The sequence below is a fragment of the Setaria viridis genome, chromosome 4 (assembly GCF_005286985.2).
Source record: "Setaria viridis chromosome 4, Setaria_viridis_v4.0, whole genome shotgun sequence".
Classification (NCBI taxonomy): domain Eukaryota; kingdom Viridiplantae; phylum Streptophyta; class Magnoliopsida; order Poales; family Poaceae; genus Setaria; species Setaria viridis.
This window is the reverse complement of record NC_048266.2, coordinates 24,856,451-24,867,086: the sequence shown is the minus strand read 5'-3', so window position 1 is coordinate 24,867,086 and position 10,636 is coordinate 24,856,451. Positions and strand designations below refer to the sequence as shown.

General features: G+C 53.3%; 1 protein-coding gene across 1 annotated transcript; it reads right to left on the bottom strand.

Annotated features, from left to right (window-relative positions):
• On the bottom strand, positions 1-2,259 carry LOC117851426 (ABC transporter G family member 4). Its single transcript, XM_034733244.2, has one exon. The coding sequence runs from the start codon at positions 2,172-2,174 to the stop codon at positions 306-308; it is 1,869 nt and encodes a 622-aa protein (XP_034589135.1). The 5' UTR covers positions 2,175-2,259; the 3' UTR covers positions 1-305.
• Between the last annotated feature and the right edge of the window lie 8,377 nt (positions 2,260-10,636).

The following is a 10,636-nucleotide window of genomic DNA, read 5'->3' as shown; positions in this document are numbered from 1 at the left end:
TTAACAAGACAAAACTTAATTATCTTTATAAGTTAATTAACGCATTATTCACCCGTACGTCCATCGATCATATCACACACTTATAAAAAAGGAGTTGTATCTTCACAATTTACATCAGTATATGACACCGTAATTACCAGTTAATAATCATCTCTTCGTCATCCCCTCTCTCCAAGTTGACAAGCAATCTGGCATACCTGCTATGCCGCTTGTTTGCATGCGCGCATGCACGCGTTCACACGCACGTCGTACCGACGTGCTCAAGATCATGGCGAATTATTCTTCGCCGCTCATGACCACCGCCATCACCTCTTGGCCCTCGACGCTCGCCGGCTGAGCACCACCCAGTAGAGCACCCGGTAGAGGAGGAAGAAGCCGAACAGCACCTGCACGCCGGTCCACCGCTCCTCCGGCGTGAGCCCTTTCTCCGCAAGCACGTCCCGCCCCGTCTCTGAGCACTCGCCGCCGCCCATGACGCCGAAGCACCGGTTCGCCGCGCACGAGTACTCGTTGGCCAGCAGCGCGTCGAGCGCGTACTTGTACGGCGACGCGTAGTGCATGAACACCCAGTAGGATGGCATGCTCCCGCGCGACAGGAAGTAGCCGGAGAAGAGGAAGAAGCCGGCGAGGGAGACCGACACCAGCGACATCCCGGCGATGTAGTCCGGCGCGAAGGAGCTGACGAACAGCACGAACGAGTTGGCCGTCAGCACCACCGCCCACACCACGAGCACGAACGCCGCGAAGGCGCCCGGCGACGCGCAGAGCCCCACCAGGAAGTAGACGCAGATGGAGTAGAGCAGCGCCACCGCCAGGAGGTACGGGAGGAACACCAGCGTGGCCGCCGCCGCGTGCGACGACAGCCGGTACAGCCCCGCCGCCGTCTCCGCCAGCACGATCGGCCGCTCCGACACGAACGTCGGCAGCGTCTCCGTCGTCGAGGTCAGCAGGAAGGTCAGCGTGAAGGCGAACAGGCCCAGCCGCTTGTGCGCGCCGGCCTCGCCGTAGCCGGCGTGGATGTAGATGGTCCCCAGCAGTGTGCCCACGAGTACGGCTTCCAGGAAGTTGGTCAGCAGCAGCTGCTTGCTGCGGTACACAACCTTCCATGCCCTCTTGTACAGCACCACCAGCTCGTGCAGCCTCGACGACGGCGAAGCAGTCAACGACGACGTCGCCGCCGCGGCTGCCTTTCGGTGGTCCGACTCCGACGATGGCGAGGTGAGTTCTTGGGTCGACGACTTGGGCTCAGGGTTGGAGGGGGAAGGATGAGGGAGCTGGTCGAGGACCTCGAGGGAGAACTCGAGAGGGTTGAGCTGCGCCGGGACGACGAGGCCGTGGGAGAGGAGGGTGGCGTCGAGGGAGGCGAGGGAGCCGTGGTGGAGGACGGTGCCGCGGGAGAGGAGGAGGAGGGAGTCCACGGCGGAGAGGAGGCGCGCGCTCGGCTGGTGGATGGAGAGCACCACCGTCGTGCCCCGGGCGGCGGCGACGGCGCGGAGGCAGCCGACAACCACGTGCGCCGACGAGGAGTCGAGGCCGGAGGTCGGCTCGTCGAGGAGGAGCACGCCGGGGTTTCGGAGGAGGGCGAGCCCGATGGACACGCGCCGCCGCTCGCCGCCGGAGAGCCTTGAGGGGGAGACCCGCGTGTGCGCGACGTGCGCCAGCCCGAGGTCGGCCAGGAGCGCGGCGACCGCCGCCTCCGCCGTGGCAGCCGACCCCGGGTGCAGCAGCGACGCCGCGAACGCGAAGGTCTCGGAGACGGTGAGCAGGGTGAGCGCGACGTCCGCCTGGGGCACGTGCGCCGAGAGCCGCCGGAAGGACGACGCCCGGAGCGGAGCGGAGTTGAGCAGCAGCCTCCCGTGCGTCGGCGCGGTGCGCGCGGCGAGAATGTCCAGCAGTGTCGACTTGCCGGCGCCGCTGGGACCCACAACGGCCAGGACCTCCCCGGCCCGGGCCGTGAGCGACACGTCGCGGAGGATGTAGTCCGGCGGCGCCGGGGCCGCGCCGCACGGCCTGGTGACTAGCCGCGCGAGCGAACTCGGCGTTGCCACCGGCTTGGCGTAGTAGATGTTCCGCGCGGCGAGCTCGTACGAGACCTTCTTGGGCGGTGGAGACGACGACGGAGACGGATCGGCATTGTCCGGTTGTTCCGTGACGGTAGTGGTAGTAGTAGCCATTGTGGCGAAGGGGCTGGGTGAGCGGTAGAGGAAGGAAGGAGGGTTGATGAGAGGGGGGGTAATGTAGCAATGGTGTGCATGTCCACTTGTTGGAGAGGTGACAAGCTGGTAATGGTGGATTAGCAGGATTTTTTATTAAAATGATTTAAATTGCTCTTTTTTTTGGAGGAAAGTGCATAGCTAGGAGTGTGAACTGTGGAATGAGACAAATTCCATGACATGGATAAAGGGAAATTTGGATGGGTTAGGGTGGTTGTCAGGGTTGAATATAGGAAAATTGTAGTTCACATATGACATATTCTTCTATGGCTTATGCCACTAGAATAATGAATGTAGTCAGACATGCAATCTTGTTTCATTCCCTTCTTTGGTTATTTGAGATTTACTACTACTGCGTGAGACCTAGCTAGCATTTTTTCAGGTCCTTCCGAACTCCGAAGTGTAGCGGTTCAACCTTTTGTTACTGATTTTCAAAAATACTAACAGTCAAGTAGGAGTATTTGTAAATATTTGCCTCCACAAATTGTGGTGTATATATGTGTGATAATCTATTTTATTTTGAAGGGAATTTCTTTCCAGCCTCTTTTATAGAGTCCAACATGGTAACCAAAGGTTTAGGCCTTACAAATGGAGATGATGACCACTTATCTACCAAGTTAAACCATCAGTGGAGCAGTGTCTGTAATACAGTTGTAGTGTTTGCTAGTATGCTTTGGAGGTCTGTCCTGGGAATACTGGGTTTTTCGGGTGTGGGGTCTATAGCTTGAATCAGGTTAGAAGGGTACCTTCCCTTCCCTGCTCTTACCCCGTAAGCCTTTGCTTCAAACTTCTCTTTGTACCTCAAACATATGGTATTTCCGTCCATGAAATGGAAATGGGGGCATGCCTCGCTTTGAAAAAAAAATAGGTTGATGTCTGAGTTGAATATAGGAAAAGTGTAGTTCAAATTCCTCTTTCTTTGGCTTACATATGTGAGACCGAGCTAGTATTTATTCAGGTCGCGATCCTACAATGTATTACACAGTTCAACCTTTTGTTACTTGATGATGTCCCAAGAATACTTTTACTATGTCGTCCCAAGATTTTTTACTATGTGAGATCGAGAGCTAGTATCGGTAAAGGTTTACCTGCAGAATTTGTCCTAGCTAGCAGACTTTTATTTGTTGGCGTAGTATATGTGATAGTAAAGTTTAATGTGACTGAGCTCTATTCTAGCTACCAGCTGTTTATGATATTATCATCCAACATCATAAACAAAAAAAAATAATGCTTACCACTAGCATCTGGACTAGCGATGGTTTAGCCTGAAATAAGTATATAACTTACCAAAAAGAAAGAAGAATCCACAGCCTGTTAGTCAAGAACGCCTCCGTAATGATCCGTTTGCTTACGGAGCAAACAAGCAAAACAAAAGCACGGGAGCGCGCATAATGCATGCTGCATGCATTATTGGTCAGCACAGTCGCAGGGCACCTCCTGGCCACAAATTCCTGGGGACGAGATCCGGCCAGGGGCCAGGGCCCCCGGCCTGTCCCCGAAAGCCATTGACGGATAGATATTGAGTTATTGACCCATCCACTACACGATGACACTGACACCTACCCAGGCGCGGGTCGCCGACCAACTCCACCGCTATTTTCACGGCGCGGCACGCATGCAAGTGCTCGGGCCTCGGGGGCCCTGGCGCCCTGCCCGGCCGTGCCTGTGACTAGCCAGCGCGCTCGATCGCGGCGAGGCGGCGTCACTCACCTGCCCGCGCATCCGATCCCACACCACACGGTCACCGGCCACCGCGACCGCGTTGCCTCGGCGGGCGAGATGACATGCTGCGGTGGGTGTCACGGGCGAGGAATGAATGGATCGGAACAGGAGAGCGCGCGTGAGAAGCGGCGCGACCGCGCGAGGAATGGAATGGATCGGAGGACGCCGCCGGCTCGCTCACAGGAATGTGGATCCACGCCGCGGCCGCCCGCCCTTTTGTTTAGCTTTGTGAGCCCATGCTGGCTGGCCCTCCTTTTGGCCGGCTTCGCTTTTACTTCGCGTTTGGTCGCTTGCCGCACGCATGCTCGTCACGGGCGTACTACGGACTTTGCCAGTACAGCGGCGTCCTCTTCCCATTCCAGCAGGCAGCAGCCAGCCATGGATATAGATCCATCTATCTGATCCGGAGGGCGCAGCGCAGAGATATTTCCCTCGCTATGCTGATCCCCTAGAACCCGCGCGCGCGTGCAAACGAACTTGCCAGCCCCGATGCCGTTGTACACGCCGTACGTGCCGATCGATCTACGACCCGGATTCAGCTCATCACTTGTCTCTCGTAGACGGTGGACGGCATACACGCACTTCAATTCGGCCGTGGTGGACCTAAGTCAAAATTAGGTCGGAACCTACAACAGAATCAAACCGCACACGATCGCCATTTTTTCGTGTTGCTAGTCCGCTCCTCGGGCAACCATCGATTTACCTTCTCCGATCGGTAAATGGACAATGGAGAGACGTGGGGTTTGGATACGGACCGTGGCAACGCACAGCACCACGGCGTTGCAGCTCGCCGGCGCGACATCTTTCATTGCCTGGAGCCCTGGATGCGTCTTATTCTCCCTGATAAGTTGGGGGGCCTTGCCGTACATTACGTTAATTATAAGCTGGCGGACGGGTTTAATCATTTTCCCAGGTAATATGCCAAGCCCAGCCAAGTGGGGCATGCTGCCTTGCCAAATCTTCTGCGTTGGTGAAGCGATCGTCGTCTCCGTGACCTTTAGCTAAATTTTAAAAACACACCCATGATCCAAATAATTAAGAAACCAGTAGAGCTCCCACCCTAACAAAGAAGGCATAGGATGCTCTTATTTTAACGATCTACAAGGCATTATTGTTGCTCACATTATTGTAGTTTACATCAAGTGCAAATTGATTTATTACAATAGGAAAGACAAAACAGTAATGAAATAATCCATAGCCCGCGAATCGCCATGCATACACATGGTGCTCCGAGTACTGACCATGTACTGGTTCGTACCACTTGGTTCTCCCCTCAGGTTCATCAGCAAATTAAATTAAATTAAACCACTCCCTGCCACCGGAAATTCAGTTTCTTCAGACGGCCCATGGGTTCAGTTACTTCAAAATAGCTCAGCGCTCCGGATGAACAGATGCCTCAGACTAACTTCTGGGGAAATAACTAGCTAGTTAACTTGCTTGGATACAACCACATTAGCAAAAGTTTACTTAGATACAACCACAATAGCAACTTTTAATTGAAAGGTGAACCAATTCTTTGTCATGATTGTATTTGATACATTTGATGAATTGATACTGCACCATGATGTGTGTTCATTGACATTTTCAGAAATACATACGTGGATCAAAAAGAGTGTTAAACACACATGGAAGGCATGAGGACCAAAGAAGTTGATTGAGAACCAAGTCCAAGTATTCCCAACATCCTTCACCAGGCCACCACATCACTTTTGGCCTAAGGAAAGAAAGAGATCAAATTCAACATGTTTCAGGGCTGGATTCAGACTGCAGAACAGCACCAATTTGTGACGGTCATCATGGTCGCATATTGACTCGGATTGGGGCGTTCAAGTACTTCATGGAATCCTTATCAAGTCTATTTTCATATGGATCCTGATTCATGGCCATATCTTTTCTGAGATGGACGCAATCATCAATTTGTTCCAGAGACATTTTGTGCCTATGGTGCTGCGTCACACTATTTTGGCCCGATGGGCCTTATATCAAGTCGGGTCCAATAAGGACGCGTCCTAGGGTTAGAGCACGACACCAGGACCCCCTTGGTCATCCTCCTAGGTATTAATAAGGATTAGAGCTGCCACAAACAGATTGGGTTTTGTTAGATGTAAGTTTAACCATTGGTACTTCCTTGTAGACGCGTGTGTTGACTAAACCATCCGTTCTACTCGATTCAGAACCCCAACTTTGTGATTTCAGATTAATTTTTATCTCCATATTTGCAATTAAGTTGTTTATTCTACTTGTTCTTGCTTGTTTCTCGATTGCTTGCAGGAATTATCCTAGTGGTTTGGTTGATCATGCTCCACAAGATCGCAGCGATCATTGGAGGTGGTGTATCGGTTGCTAAGACGCAGCATCCTTGGATGGTTGTAGTCGGGTCGTGAACATCGTCTCCATCCCCAAATTGAGTTATCCACCTTCTCTCATTGAAAGATCCGGATTCAACCCAACGGGTTCACATTGCAAGACAATGGCAGAAAGAAAAACTGAGATGAGATCTAGCCTAGCTCTTAGAGAATGATAATAGAAGGGTTTAATCATTTTCTGTCAGTGGCTGTGGACTTGTGGTCTTGTCTCTTGTTGATGCTTAAGAATGGGGATCAATACATGGAGAGCCCTCACCTGGCTGGGTATATGTCAATGATACCCTTATCAAAAAACCTGCCAATATCTCTTCTTGATAGGCGAGAACCCCCCCCCCACCATGCCCCTCGACCTCTACCCGCCGCTGCTCCACCACCAGCCGGCAAGGCCAGATCCGGTCGCGCCGTCGCAAATCCGCTGCCAGTAGCCACCCATCCAGCCAGCCCACCACTAGATCCACATCCTCCACAACCTATAGTCCTCCCCACACCAGCCCGCAGCTCACGGGAGTGCTTCTTCTCCGACTCACCGACGACGCCAACACCATGGTCGGCTACCTCCTGATGAGGTGGATTGGGTGGCGTCCACGCCGGATTTGGCTTCCGCCAGCCTGGATCGGGTGCCCACGTACATGGAGGTCATCCAGCTCAGCGTCTTCACTGCCCACCACCAACATCTGGGTTACACGACCCCAACATTTACTCCGACGCCTCGCCACCCATGCGCCTCCCCTGCTCCCTTTGCATCCCGCCGCTCCATTGAGAGGAGGCACATTTACTTTGCCCCATCTGCTAGTACAACACTTGCTTGCCCTCTACCGCAGCACGCCACCCCTACGCACGAGTGTCAGGAGGCATAAGAGGTCTTCAACGTGCGGCGTGCCACCCCAACCACGCCGAGGTGATTGCCGACATGACCGGCCTTCAGGGCCACGCAACAGTGCACCCCAGCATTCATCAAGGCCACCTACTACTACCCACCAGGCCTTCAACCGTGCCATGGCAGGCCGTTGTTTCATTTGCCTTGGCAGGCGGCATCGACCGGCGGAGTGCAGGGATCCAGTGCGCTACTTTCACCACTGCTGCTCGGGGCACCGCGCATGCCTCTATCGTGCCAAGACCCAAGCCAAAGCTCCACCCCGCAGCCGTGTTCGCACGCCACCTCCCCCGCAGCCTCCGCCTCCACTACCACCGCCTCTGCCGCCGCTGCCTCCTCCTCTACCACCGCTTCCTTCGAGGTCACCGCCTCCGGGGTCATGCCCGCCTCCCTTGCCGTCACGAACCGGCCCCTATGATGGCAATTGGTGATCCCAACACGCGCTCGGAGGAGGAGACCGTCCTCATACCCACTTCCTTCGATGTGGAGCGTGACGTCTGGGACTAGGTGTCAGTGTTTAGACCCGGCAACCTACCAAGGGGGTACCTGAGGTAGTGTTTTGTGCGTGGGGCTCGCCAAAGACCAGGAACTCGAAGGTGAACTCGAACACACGATTTAGACAGGTTCAGGCCAATTATGTCGCGTAATACCCTACATCATGTGTGTTGGCTGATTGTATTGATTGATGAGATGTTTGGAGGGGATCCCTGCCTTGCCTTATATTGTAGGGGGCAGGGTTACAGGTCGGTTGTTGTACAAGACTACTAGTCGGATTGGACTAGAGAGTCCTACTCTAGTTGCTATGAGTAGTTTCCTAATCCTTGACTAGTCCTTATCCGCCACGTAGACCACGCCGTCCTGCACCGTAGTCTCCATGCCTGATATGTCTTGGTGTACAACCTACTATTGTAAGGCTATCCAAGCCTTCCAGTGGGCCCATAGGTGTATGGACGACAAGCCCCCAAGTACTTTTTAGTCAAATGCAACAGTGCCGAGTACTTCTGTAGACCTCTCCGACTACCTTGTGATGCTCTTCTAAGTACTCCATCGGATTGAGTCTTCGAATGTGCTCGAGTACTGCCCTGCAAGTAGAATGTGCTCAAGCTTCATTGAAATTAGTCTTGAATCTTATATGGATGTGTGATTTGAAAAAATCGCACTTCATATGGAGTAGCCCCCGAGCCTTAGGTTGAATCAAAGAATCAGGCTGAGGGTCAATCTTGTAATTTCACATCTATTTCTCCTTAACCTAGAGAAAAAAACTTTTGTCCAACGGACACGTGGCACACAACCCCGAGCCGTTGCACGACTAGTTTGGGTATAAGGGTCAACCACTTGTCCAATGTGACCATTTGTCTTCAGAATACTTATCTCTTCCAAAAAACTTGGTAACCGTTCCAGCGATAACTTATGGCTTAAAAGATGGAATATTCCCCACAATGTTCACTGCTCAGCTACCTTGCGTCGCGGTTATAAATGACAGAGGAATCTTATCCCTTCTGTTTAGCCGAGCTAGTGCGCCCAAGCCATTCATCTTCCCCACTGTTGCCCTAGCACTGCCGCTTGCACTGTCGGAGCACTGTAGGCCTAGCACCGTAGCTTGCCATCCTGGAGCGCCGCCACTCCCCATTGTGTGGTCACCTAGCTGATGCGCCAGAAGACCATCAGAGCAATGTCACCAAGAAGGCATCTTCGAGCAAGGCGGCGGAATCGAAGAAGCGCAAGGCTGCTAAGAAGGAGAAGGATGTCCAACTGCCGGCGCCCAAGTACGGGAAGACTGACCAGACAACGTTGCCAAACCAAGCCATGGCTTGGAAACTGCCACTTTGAAGGAGACGGAGATCTAGGTAGTCGTGTGTGCCAATCTACTCCAGAAGAAGGAATTCGCAGATTGGAGGGAAGCAGCTGGAAATGCGTGACCGTCGAGAGCTACCTGGACGAGACAGTGATCTTTGCGCACTTCATCGAGTGCGGGCTGGTGCTGCCATCGTTCGAGTTCTTCAGGGGATTGCTAAGGTACTATCATCTGGAATTAGTCCACGTCAATCCCAACTCAATCTTGCACATTTCCATCTTCGTGCACCTTTGCGAGGCCTTCTTGGGATTCAGCCCCATTTCCAGCTCTTTAGGAAATTCATTAGAGTGAAGCCCCACCCCCGGATGGATCACACCTTAGTAGTCGGAGGGGCGGGGTTCCAACTTTGGGAGCAGTACAAGAGCCCGTATCTTGAGTACGAGTTGATAGACTCCCATTCTAGATGGAAGCAACGGTGGTTCTACATTGCAAATCATGAGCCCCATCTTCCAAAGGTCACCAGCCACCGTCCAGTGTGGAAAAACCACTGGCTGGACGAGCCAAGTAGTTCTAACGGCTTTCAACTACCGGACTTGATCAAGAAGATTGCCTACCTCAAGAGTAATGGCCTGACCGGCGTAGGTGTGGCCTTCAGCTTCATGAGGGGGCACATCCAACCGCTGCAGCTGCGTTGCACTGTGGGGTATGACTACTCGGGTCCCAACGACCCGTCAAGGATGATGTTGGAGGAGTTATCCCCTAACGAGGTGATGGCGCGCCTGAAGCATTTCTTCATGCGCGTCACTGGTATTCTGGCGATCTTGCGAGAGCACTGCGCTAGGAACCCGCCGAATCCTGTAAGTACCCATGGCCTGCAGCCCCGAGTACTAGTTTTAACATCTATCATTGTTACTGACTAGTCTTTCATTGCTTGTAGCATGAGTTGAACTTGTATGTCTCCAACCCTCCTCCACCAGGTGCTGATGTCACGCCCTGTATGCAGTCCCTTGAGGCTGTGCAGAGGGTTCTCGAAGAGGAGGAGGAGAAGGAAGGAGAAAAGGATGAGTCGATAGACTGGTCCTTCCTTAGCAGCTCTGATTCAGAGTCTGCTAAGAAGTTTGTTGTGAAGCCCCGCCTTTCTGACAAGGTGGGATCGTCATCAGGAACGTCCAAGCGTGCTGTGAAGGATGTTCCAAAAGTCGATGTAGCGCCACCCCTGAAGAAGGCGCGTACTACCGCTGCCAAATGGGCGGTGAGAAAGGTGTTAGCCGATGAAGTCCCCCCTCAGGTAATAAGATCTTGAGGGTCGATTACCCGTACGTTGTCTTGCTTTTGTCACCAGAGTCTGATTTTGATATTGCTGATGTGCAGGTAGTCGAGGAGGAGACAGAGGCTAAAGAACCGACTACTCTAATCCTGCGGCGGCGAAGGCTGCCAACGATACAAGAAGTCCCAGCGCCGAGTACTCGACAAGAGGAGACAACGGCTAAGGTTGGGATCCACTTGTGATCCAGCAAGTTGCGCCAAAGAAGTCGTCACCAACCATCAAGGCACTGCACCTAGGAACCGGGTGCTCCCTCAGGATAAGGAGGTCAACCCAGTAAGTATCCTTGTACCGATGTCGACTTGATGTTGTCGAGTAGTGTCGCCGAGTAGGGTGTCATGA